This window comes from Berghia stephanieae, chromosome 6, assembly GCF_034508935.2.
Source record: "Berghia stephanieae isolate SIO BIC M18660-M18661 chromosome 6, UCSD_Bste_1.3, whole genome shotgun sequence".
Classification (NCBI taxonomy): domain Eukaryota; kingdom Metazoa; phylum Mollusca; class Gastropoda; order Nudibranchia; family Aeolidiidae; genus Berghia; species Berghia stephanieae.
This window is the reverse complement of record NC_088365.1, coordinates 54337691-54350190: the sequence shown is the minus strand read 5'-3', so window position 1 is coordinate 54350190 and position 12500 is coordinate 54337691. Positions and strand designations below refer to the sequence as shown.

The window sequence follows — 12500 nt, the reverse complement described above, 5'->3', positions numbered from 1 at the left end:
AAATTGTCTGAGTCAAATTTCTCCCTTTGTTACAAAAAATCGCGACGGTATTGTAACGACTTATAGCATCTTCCTGAAATTTTCACCACAAAAAAACTTGAATAGTGATGGAAAACGATAAACAAGAAACTAGATGTTTCTATCATTTTTAGTTTTTAGGCTATTAATAATTCTTTATCCGGTGTTAATAATAATAATAAAAAAAAAAACTCATCTCTTGTATAGCGCTTTGAGCACTTTTAGTGGGTATTGCTCTATATAAAAGCTAACCTTTTTTTTTTAGAAGAGCTACCGGGGTCCAATCAAATTAACATGCAAAGATACTGCCTTTATATCAGGGGTGACAGAGAAGTGACCAAAGGTCCTAAATCAATTTTCTGGTACGTATCAAAACAACGAGGTTCTTGAATCAACAATGAATTAGAAAGCGGCGAATGGCTGGAGTCTTTGAGATGTGAAGGGATAGATAATCCGATAAAGGGGTGTTTGAATGTGCGGCTGTGTAGTCTTGTGGTATGACACTTGCTTTAGGATCTGAAGGTCTTGGTTTCGAGACTCGCTCGGCGGACAGTTGAGTACTTGGAGAAGGCTCGTTACTCATATTCTCTCAGCGTACTCATGTGTAAAATGAGTACCTGGTCGTTAACAGTGAACGTTGTCTCTGTCCGAAAAAAAATGTAATATCGCCTGACAGGCGTCATGTCCCGTCCGAAGTGTTAATGTTGCTGTTGACCAAGGTCCCCTTGTAAAGCGCTTTTAGAACATTTAGTTGGTATTGCGCTGTATAGAAGCTCATTTAGAATATAAAAGCTCATTTAAATGTGTGTGTTTGTGTGTAGGGGAGGGGGAGTGGGAGGGCTGTGTCTGCCTGGTCGGGCCTATAGTGTATAGATAGTATGCGCTTGGCTAAGAAGCTCATAACATTGCCATCCGGAAGTATAACGGACCAACACACAAAACTGTGTGTAACCATGAACTTTATAGTCTGGTTAATACAGTTTAGTGAGTATTTCTCATAAACGCAGATGGCAAAAAACAATAACAAAGACCAGAGTGACGTCATCTTCAATCTATCTATACATGCATGCATTGCGGTTTCCCAACAGATTCATTTATAAAAAAGATAATAATAAAAAAATGTAAGAAGAAAAAAATTGTGCTTTCATATAAACGTGCAATGTTACACATGTTTTTTATGTATCGGTCCGTACGGACCAACGCACAGAACTATGTGTAATCTTTGTTGTTTAAAATCTGGTTAATACAGTTTTGTGAGAATTACTCATAAACGTGGATGGCAAAAAAAAAAAGATAAAAAAAAAACAATAACAAAGACCCGAGTGACGTCATCTTCATTTTATCTATAGGTGGGGAAAATCGACACGAGCAATGAATGAATCTGTTCGTTCCTCGAAGCAATCGTGTTTGTAACTCGTAGACACCACTTCTCGTCCACAGTCAAATGAATGTCTATTGTTTTCCCCCAGTGTCACAATCTCTTGGTCTTATACCAAAATGACCACACGAAAACTTCACACTTGACCATCGACATTTATTACATCGTGGTCATTACTTTTAGACAATGATAAAATGATAATAGAGAACATTTTATATAATTTAATTACTCCAAGCTTTAAACAATAATTATTGTTAGTTCATTTTAACCTTCTCCTTACCACCCATAGGAAAATCGTCACATTCGTTACGATGCAACCAACAGTTTTCTCATTCTGATTTCTTTGTACATTCCAGAATATAAAGAAAATACTTTGCTACAGCGATAAAGATTAGACACTGGACAATAATTATGTATGGAATGTACTTGTTCCTTTACCGTTTAAGTAGAAACAAAAATATATTTCTGTGTTGGGTGGGTGTGAAGTTTCATGAAAAATTCTGAAATCGCTGGTAATGAGAAAGTTGAAGCAGCCTTTACTACAATGACCAAAATTAGCTCTGTGGTGGGTTTTTCAAACCTGGGATAGTTGACACTTATCAATGATTTGTGACACGTTGGAGAGTGATCTCGTTAAGTTTACTTCTATTTTAAAGATAAATGGATACTTACCTATCCCGTGCACTGTGCGCTAAATTATTGCACATTTTTATTCACAGTTTTGTGAGGATAATGATACATAATATAAATGTAGATAATTGGTTTGCTGGGTTATTTGGTTTAAATGAGTTGGTGGTGGTGGTGGTGGTGGTGGTGGTGGCTATGGTGATAGTAGTAGTAGTAGTAGTAGTAGTAGTAGTAGTAGTAGTAGTAGTAGTAGTAGTTGTTGTTGTTGTTGTTGTTGTTGTGGTTGTTGTTGTTGTTGTTGTTGTTGTTGTTGTTGAGCATGTATAGTAGATATTGGGCTATACAAAAACTCCAGTTTTTGTTGGTTTTTTTTTTTTTGGCGGGGGGGGGGGGGTTGTTTTTTTATTTTCTTGTTTGTTTGTTGTTTTTTGTTTGTTTGTTGTTTTTTTTGTTTGTTGTTTTTTGTTTTTGTTTTTTTTTGTTTTTTTTTTCGTTTTGTTTTTGTTTTATGTTTTTTTGTTTTTTTTTTTTTTTTTTTTTTTTTTTTGGGGGGGGGGGGGGGGGTCTGTATTTCTTTGATGGTAATGACAATATACAGTAGCATAATTACATCAATCTTGGGAACGAGTTCACAAAGTGTGATCAGTAAAACTTAGTAAATAAAACTCACAAAATTTTGGATAAAACATTTTTAAAATTGAGCTTTATATAGCGCAATATCCACTAAATGTGCTCAAAGCGCTTTACAAGGGGTCCCTGGTCAACAGCACCATTTAACATGTAGGACGGCACATGTCGCCTGTTAGGCAATATTACAATTTTTTGGACAAAGACACCGCTGGTAACGGCCAGGTACTCATTTTACACCTGAGTACGGTGAGAGAATGTGAGTTTTCCAAGGACTCAACTATGCGCCAAGCGCGAGGATCGAACCCAGGACCTTCCCATCCGAAAGCTAGTGTCATACCACAAGACCACATCGCCGCAATTTTAGAAATTGAACCGGTGGATAAGATTTTAATTTGGTTGTTGAGTTGTTAGTTTTATTGCTGGGGACTGTCAGATGTGTCATTAATAATATTCCCTGATGCCCTGAAGGATCTGAACATACTTTATTAGCGTGTCATCACTAGTTTGTATTGTCACCCTGACCAAAGTACTCCTCCTACTGTATTGTGTAGTGTGTCATTGACAAACCGTTGATTTGATTGGATTACACATCGTGAACACTCTCTGACGTAACAAGTAGCTGTCAATGTAAACGTTTTCATCTATTCAAGTGGATTGAGATGAAATGTAGCGAGCCTGAGCGAGACACTTGTAGTGACTTACGGGTAATTATTTTATTTTTATCATGCCCGTATCTCTACGTATAGATAATATGCGCTTGGCTAAGGAGTTCACAACATTGCCATCCGGAAGTATAACGGACCAACACACAAAACTGTGTGTAACCATGATCGTTTATACTCTCGTTAATACAGTTCAGTGAGAAGTACTCATAAACGCGGATGGCAAAAAAAAAACAATAACAAAGACCTGAGTGACGTCATCTTCGAACTATCTATACTATTTAATCACTTACTGCCGTAATCGAGAAAAACTCGTATTTAAACATTTGGCCAGAAAACTTGTCCTTCAAATATCTATCGATTTAAATTGCCCTCATCTTGGCAAAAACTCTCAAACCTGGGAATTCTGCGAAGTCTTCAAGGGATCCTCAGGTTTGAATTTATTTTTTTTACCAAGATGTGTGTCATTTAAATCGATCGATAATTGAAGGACGGGTTTTCTGGTCATTTTTTTTTTAATACGTGTTTGTTTTCTTGAGTACGTCAATTGACTGGTTAATCCCAGGTGCGTTCCTTGTGTGTTGAAGTGACTCAAGTCTTGCAATGAGCAGACATCTAAAATTTATAACCACGAATAAGGAGCTAAAGACTGATCCCAAGGACAACACACAATCTCAGTTGATAACAACTGCAGCACGTGTACAACTAATATTTCAAGGTTCAAAATCCTGATATCGCCGTTGCACCATAATTGCGATTAGTGGATATTGCGCTGTATAAATGCTTAACTTTTTATGGGAGAGTGTATGTGTGTGTGTGTGTGTGTGTGTGTGTGTGTGTGTGGAGGGGGGGGGGGGTTAACACCCCGTCTAGACTAAAAAAACCCATCACCTCCCATCCCAAAAATCCCAGTCTTCCCAACCCCCCTAAAAGGATTTTATCACCCCAGAGTCACAATATGTAAATGTCTCAGACCTATGGCGAGAGTAACCAGCCTTTCGGGGACTCGTTGGAGCTGATCTGTCAAACCAAAATAACTCCGGGCGGAATACGATTCAATAGTCTGATGTCACGCCGCCCGGCAACGGCGGCCATCTTGGTTCTAAACAAAGAAATTCATTACTTTTTATTCTTCATGCTGGCTAGAACTTTTCATATGCCTTCTGATCAGAATGTGTAAAAGTCAAAACATGATCAAATTTATGTTTTTTCCCCTCTGGATACGCTTTTATGCTCGCCGGAGAAATATTTCATACGGGCGTCCGCCATTGTTCCGATAGTTTAGAGCCAGTGTTGCTAAGTTACCATGTGTCATTAGGAAGGAAGTGACGTTACGACTGTTGAAGAGTATTCCTCTACTACACTCAGAGTGTTATAGATAGTATGCGCTTGGCTAAGAAGCTCACAACATTACCATCCGGAAGTATAACGGACCAACACACAAAACTATTTGTAACCTTGAACGTTTATGCGCCTCGCTCGACGCATAGAGTCCTTGGAAACGACTCTTTACTCACATTCCATCACCGTACTCAGGTGTAAAATGAGAACATGGCCGGAAACAGGCTTGTCTCTGTCGAAAAATAAATGTAATATCGCCTTACAGACGTCATGTCTCGTTCTACATGCTCCGTGTTGCTGTTGGTCGGGGACTCTTTGTAAACCGCTTTGAGAACTTTAACTGAATATTGCGCTATATAAAAATGTTCAAAGCTACAGCTCGAGATCCTATTATTAGTAATCCCCACTCAATCAGCTCGGCTACAATACCACAAATCTCTGCATGACTAACATAGCGGTCAGTCAATCGCAGAGCTGCCAACCTCAAATTCCAAAAATTCGTAGTTTACAAGGGAAAAAAAAAAGAAAGAAAATTTCGCTTAAAATAGATATAGATATATACAATTTGCCCCCAGCATGGTCCAAAATACTACAAAGTCCTGAATAATACAGATGGTTCTAAGAAGCTAGACTTTCCTTTTTCAACAAGATTTATTGAGTCAAAGAGACCTATGCAGATCTGTAGCTGGAGCCAAAAATTCGTATTTCTACGATTTTTTTCGTAGATTTGGGCAAGTCTGGTCTGGTCTATCGTTGTGTGGTAAGCTGGGTGGTAGGTAATTCCTCGGCCCACCATTTACATTGTCGGATTATCACCTCCGTTATAACAACAAATTCCCCGTCCACATCCATTCATACCTAGAACCCACACACTTTCCCCCCACGGCTGTTTGTCTATCCCGGCCCGAGTTGTTTTAGTTTGACAGATAAACTCCATGTACCCGTGCGAAAAGGGAGCTGTATTCATTTTAGTGGCCGAAGTGCCCAAGAAGTGCCCTTCCTTCGGGCTCTGTTTTCTCGGTAACCCCCGACGTCACGCTTGTTATCTCTACCGTCTGCTGCGATCTATCGGTTGTGAACGATTTTCGGTAACGTTTCTATCGGTCCCTAAATAACAAATTAATACTCTGTGGCGTTATCTTTTATAATATGTCTTAAATAATAAACAATGAACAAATGAAATAGAAATGCCCTTTACTATGATGATAATAATAATAATAATAATAATAATAATAATAATAATAATAATAATAATAATATAATAATAATAATAATAATAATAATAATAATAATAATAATAATGATGATAATAATAATAATAATAATAATAATAATAATAATAATAATGATAATAATAATAATATAATAATAATAATAATAATGATGATGATAATGATAATAATGATAATAATAATAATAATAATAATAATAATAATAATAAATAATAATATATAATAATAATAATAATAATAATAATAATAATAATAATAATAATAATAATAATAATAATAATAATAATAATAATAATAATAATAATAAATATAATAATAATATAATATAATAACAATAAAATAATATACTTTTATTCATCCCAAAAAAAAGGACATTTGTGTAAAGAATATATATATATATATATATATATATATATATATATATATATATATATATATATATATATATTATAACGTCTTGATAAAAATAAAGGATGTGGTTACAAGGCCTTCAAATGGCGACGTACAACAGTATGAATGTACACAGATAATGGGATATAGATAAAATTCTTCTTCTCCTTCTTCTTCTTCTTCTTCTTCTTCTTCTTCTTCTTCTTCTTTGTTCCCCCATATTGTCTTCCGTTTGAATGTCTATAGTTGGTGAAGGAACGCCGTGTCTTCCTCAGACTTCAGGGCCCCATACAGTTCGGTCTGCAGAGCTGGTGGTTTTTCCGTTGATGGTTCTGGTCGAAAGAAGGAAAGTCGGCCTTGTAGCTTCCTCTCGGCTTTCACTGCAAAGCTTCATGTGTCGCAAAGACCCTTCCTCTCCCAGAACAGTAGTAATTGGGTTTTCTTTCGTCTCCGTTTCTGTAGCGGCTTGTGTTTTCCAGGGTGGAGTTGCTGGCCCTACGCCTAACCCTCCTCATTTCTCATCCGGGCTTGGGACCGGCAATGGCGGAGCTGGTGGTACCAGGCAAAAAATCATCTCTTGCTGTTGCATCCTGTGGCAGGTTTGCAGTACATGGAGGGCGTCTGCTTCTCTATCACCACAATCACACATAACTGTTTCTCCTATTTTGAACATCTTGTGCAAGTGGTGTTTCGGGTCATATAAAACGTATCATCCCAAATGGGAATTTATTTATTTTTTAACAAAGAAGGAACACACAAAAAAGGCTTGAGCATTTATATAGAGCAGTATCACTAAACGACCTCAAAGTACTTTAGACATGAAGCCTGTTAGGTGATATAACAACATTGTTTTCCGACAGAGATATCGATGAAAGCGGCCATGTACTCACCCATTTTACACCTGAGTACGGTGAGAGAATGTGAGAAAAGAGCATTTTTAAAAATCTGAACTTTGCGCCACTAAGCGTGGGACTCGAACCGTGGACCTTCGTGGAATTACGAATTTTTACTTCCAATGTCAGAACTTCATGAGCATCTCTAAGTCATTCAAACGTATTGAAAATGAAAGTTAATTCCAGACTAAATAATTTAAAGGATTTTGACGTGTTATCGATTAACCCTCTCCATACCACCTACACCAAAATCGTCACATTTGTTACGACACAATATACATTTTTCTTATTCAGATTTATTTTGTACACAAACTTTGAAGAATGATCTTTGTTTAATTAATAAGAACATAAAGTCGTTTTGTAGAGAGATTGTTTGAGTTTTAAAAATCAATTTTGTCTGCTGAGTAAGCCTGTCATTTTGGGAAAATAATGAAAATGATTAGTGCGGCTATGTGGTCTACTTGTACGACACTCGCTTTCGGATCGGAAGGTCCTGGGTTCGAGCCTCGCGCTCGGCGCATAGTTGAGTCCTTGGAAAAGGCTCTTTACTCACATTCTCTCACCGTACTCAGATGTAAAATGAGTACCTGGCCGTTAACAGCGTTGTCTTTGTCCGAAAAATTGTAAAATCGCCTAACAGGCGTTATGTCCCGTCCCACATGTTAAATGTTGCTGTTGACCAGGGACCCCTTGTAAAGCGCTTTGAGCACGTTTAGTGGATATTGCGCTATATAAAAGCTCAATTTAGTAAGGAGAGAGTTAATCCTTGTGAGAAAAAAAATGTTGATTTTTAAAAGTTATCTATAAACCCTACAATATTTCTCTCCTAAAAATTATGGATTTTTAGAATTTTCAAGTAGACAGGTCTGCCTGGGTGAGGTTTCGAACAAACTCCTTCTAAGATGTTATGAGCACACAACCATATTTACATCCAAACTTTTTCACTGTGAGAGATTATTTGATTGCATCAGATCTTTGGTTGTATTCTTTTTTTTTTTTAATTGAACAAACTTGAACAAAAACAGTCAATCAACGTCAATACGCTTCAACAGTCATGACGTCACTTCCCTCGTAATGACGCATGCTAACTTAGTAACACTGTATCGGAACAATGGCGGACGCCCGTATGAAATATTTCTCTGGCGAGCATAAAGGGTATCCAGAGGGAAAAAAAACACATAAATTTGATCATGTCTTGACTTTTACACATTCTGATCACAAGACATATGAAAAGTTCTAGCCAGCATGAATAATAAAAAGTAATGATTTTCTTTGTTTTGAACCGAGATGGCCGCCGTTGCCTGGCGGCGTGACATCAAACTACTGAATCGTATTGCATTTCATCTATAGCTAAAGTTGGCGTCACTCAGGTCTTCGTGATTGTTTTTGTTTTGTTTTTGTTTTGTTTTGTTTTTTGCCATCCGCGTCTATGAGTAATTCTCACTAAACTGTATTAACCAGACTATAAACTTTCAAAGTAACACACAATTTTGTGTGTTGGTCCGTTATATTTCCGGATGGCAATGTTCGTGGTCCTTTTATCCAAGGGCATTCTATCTATAGATGGTGTTTGCTTGCCTAAGAAACTCACAACATTGCCATCCGGAAGTATAACGGACCAACACACAAAAATGTGTGTAACGTGAACGTTTATAGCCTGGGTAATACAGTTTAATTAGAATTATTCACAAACATGGATGGCAAAAAAAAAAAAAAAAAACAATTACAAAGACCTGAGTGACGTCATCTTCAATCTATCTATAGAAATGTTGTTCTTATCAGAACCCAAAAGCTCTCATCAGCAGCTCTCCACAGTAGGTAATCATGTTTAATTTGTTCCGTAAATACCACCAAAAACTAAAAGATTAAACGGATTTCTCTCCCTTGCTCTGACGGAAGCCATTTTCATTTTCATTGATATGGACTCGGCGTAATCGATTGCCGCTTATTCAAACTTTACACTCGATTCCCTTCGTTTACTTAAAGGTCTTTTGATTAGAAAAACTGGGCGATGTGTGGTATTGAAGATGAAAACGATACCAGTCAACGCGATTGAGGGAGAGGGGGGGGGGGGTGCAAAAGGAGGGGGGGGGGGAAGGGGGGGGGGAAGGGGGTCTTCTTTAGAATTGGCCACTTTTGATCCCGGTGTAAAATTTGTAATTAGATTTGAAGGGTGAGATTTTTTGTCCCCCAATGTTTTCTCAATCCTAATACCCTATGCTTTAATCTTTGTCTCTTTGCTCTTGTTATCTCGTGTAACTGTAATCCGTTCATTAGTGGGGAAAATAATAAGGGAATGCGTCTGACACCCATTATGTCCCTTAGTTATGACCAGCACTGTGGAAAATTTTATGAGGAAATCTCACATGACAACATTTGAATTGGGTTCTTGATGATTTCTACGACGATTGAACAAAACTTAGAGATTACACAACATTTAGACAACTATAGATAGTTCGAAGATGACGTCACTCGGGTCTTTGTTATTGTATTTTGCCATCCGCGTTTATGAGTAATGCTCACTGAACTGTATTAACCTGACTATAAACGTTCATGGATACACACAGTTTTGTGTGTTGGTCCGTTATACTTCCGGATGGCAAATGTTATGAGCTTCTTATCCAAGCGCATACTATCTACAGATAGTATGAAGTTGACGTCACTCAGCTCTTTGTTTGTAGGGGCAGCGTGGCTCAGCGGGACGGTCTTTGCATCGTATCCCAAAGGTACCAAGTTCGATCACCCACCGCTGCATTGTGTCGCCTTAAGCAAGTCACCTCGCCCCTAGCTCAATTTGCGGGGCTGCACTGCGGCTGACGCCTGGGTTATTCCAGTCTTTCCTAGGAATAGACTCAAGAGACAAATTTCCCCTATAGATGAATGAAAGGAATTTTGTTTATATTTTTATATATTTAAGAATCTCGACTTCACCCGGGATCGATCTCGGTCCCTTTGCGTGTGAAGCGACTGCTCTACCAACTGAGCTATCGGGACCCCATGATATTTTTCTAACACCGTATTGTATTATTTCCCATTCCACCCCGTGGTTTACTCGTCTTTAAATTAAATTAAATTGAGCTTTTATATAGTGCAGTATCCACTAAATGTGCTCTAAGCGCTTTACAAGGGGTCCCTGACCAACAGCAACATGTAACATGTAGGACAGGACATAACGCCTCTTAGGAAATATTACAATTTTTTTCCGGACAAAGACAAACGCTGTTCACGGCCAGGTAATCATTTTTACACCCGAGTACGGTGAGAGAACGTGAGTAAAAGAGCCTTTTTCCAAGGACTCAACTATGCGCAAACCCGAGCGGGGCTCGAATCCAGGACCTTCCGATCCGAAAGCGAGTGTCATACCACTAGACCACATAGCCGCACATACGTTGATAGTTTTATAAGTTTAAACAAAAGTATTCCTTTCAGCGATATCAGGCCCATGGAGCCGGAGTATATCTCGGTTTCTGTAGCGTGTAACGGACAATAGCAATCGCTTGCTATCCTTTTGATAGGACGCTAGTCTATCGCAACGAACTTTCAGCAGATCTAACAGGCTCACTACCCAGTTATGCTTGGTGAACAGAAGGGGAGGGGGGGGGGTCCAAATAATCTCGACTGCACCCTGATCGATCTCAGTCCCTTAGCGTGTGAAGCGAGTGCTCTATCAACTGAGCTAACGCGACCCCCTGATAGTTTTTATAGCACTGCATTCATTCCCATTCCACCCCGTGGTTTACTCGTCCCGATTTGCGTTCCAGATAATTCCAGCTTACCAAAACAGACGATTCTATCAGCCCATTATCGACAAGGAGGATGGAATGACGAGACTCGCGCATGCGTAGAATAATAATAATGCTATTAGGCCCAGCAAATGTCCTCTGAGCAAATCTCAGCGACTCATTCAGAGAGTTCAGAACCCCCGGAAAAATCAACAAAAGATTTTTGAGTAGGCTGATCGAGTACGTTCGTTGGGCCCAGCGAGGGGAAGTAAAGGGGTGGGGGGTGAGTGTGGGGCGGGGGGAGAGAGAATCCGTTGAGGGGAGAAAAGCTAAGATGATAGGGCCGTAGACTTGCATAGCCACGCCCCTTTCAAGCCCCTAGCTTCGTTCTGATTGGTTGATGGGTTAGGGGACTGGGCTTAGACTAAGGCCATCGTCGTCGCTCCATAATGACGTCTGGTGTTTCTGGTGGTTTGTATTGTGAGTGCTAGGGCTGTCTGTCGCAGGTCTCTGGTTCGGGGTGGATTATCGGTCAAGCCATCACCACAACCATCCGTTGTCCTAGCTCTTTTGTATGGGGTTAGAATACAGTTGATACATACTTACCTCCCCTCATAACATTCAACTCGGGCTTATATATATACATATCTCTACTATTACACTACGACTACTGCGTACAAAGAAGAACCATAAGAAAAAAAAATTACCTTTCATGTATCTTATGTCAAATCCGCTCCTTGTTAAAACAGTGAAGTTTAATTAAACCAGTTTTGTGATTAACAAACATGTGCCCATAATTTTGACATTTCATGTGATATTTCTTGAAATAAATATCATTGTCTTTTTAAGTTATAATTTTTCTATCAATTACAATAAAATACTTATTTACATTCAAGATGTGATTTATATATCAAAATATTGGAGGACGGTGATGCTTTTCACGATAATAGACATCTTTATGGAAAATGATTTTATGATGTTTTGATTTCAATTTCATTACATTTCAAATTTGATGACACCATTCTAACCAAAATTATTGGAACACCATTCAAATTATATACAATTATCTCCTGTTCATTTGTCTGTGTTATATTTCATTTACAATCGGATCTTTGACGGGAATTCTGCGACATCATGTAGCCTATTGTGGAGACAATTAATTATTCTATAGCACTGCCATAGTGTGGTGACAAGATTCATTACAAGGGCTATTTCTGGAGAAAATTTTCAAGCAATTTTGTGAATTTGATCGGGGAATTTGAATTTTTTTTTTTTAATGTTCTGGGATTGATAAATACACATCTATCGGTGTGCCCACCAAGCTAGTTGCTATCTACACATCTATCGGTGTGCCGTCCATAAATCTTGGTGTTATCCACACCATTTGGTGTTTCTGGGGATATTTTACACACAGTATTTAAATTTAGTTGTTTATTGTTTCATAACGTTTCACAATGGAGGCCGCTATCAGACCGGTGGGACCTGCCATGTTCCCTTTTTTCATGCCTCAATATGCACACGCTATGCCGGGGTAAGCTATCTTTGTTTATTTGTTTATCTATTTATTTCACTTCTTCATGTACATATTTTTAAATTGCTTGTTTTTT

The 12500-nt window shown here is 38.3% G+C and overlaps 1 protein-coding gene across 1 annotated transcript in view; it reads left to right on the top strand.

The window, feature by feature from the left end:
- Window positions 1–12500, top strand: part of LOC144975896 (uncharacterized) — a 41027-nt gene that overhangs the window by 5837 nt on the left and 22690 nt on the right. The window contains exon 2 of the mRNA XM_078920083.1: window positions 6525–6877. Coding sequence (XP_078776209.1) covers window positions 6525–6877 — 353 coding nt within the window. The remainder of the gene's footprint in view (window positions 1–6524; window positions 6878–12500) is intronic.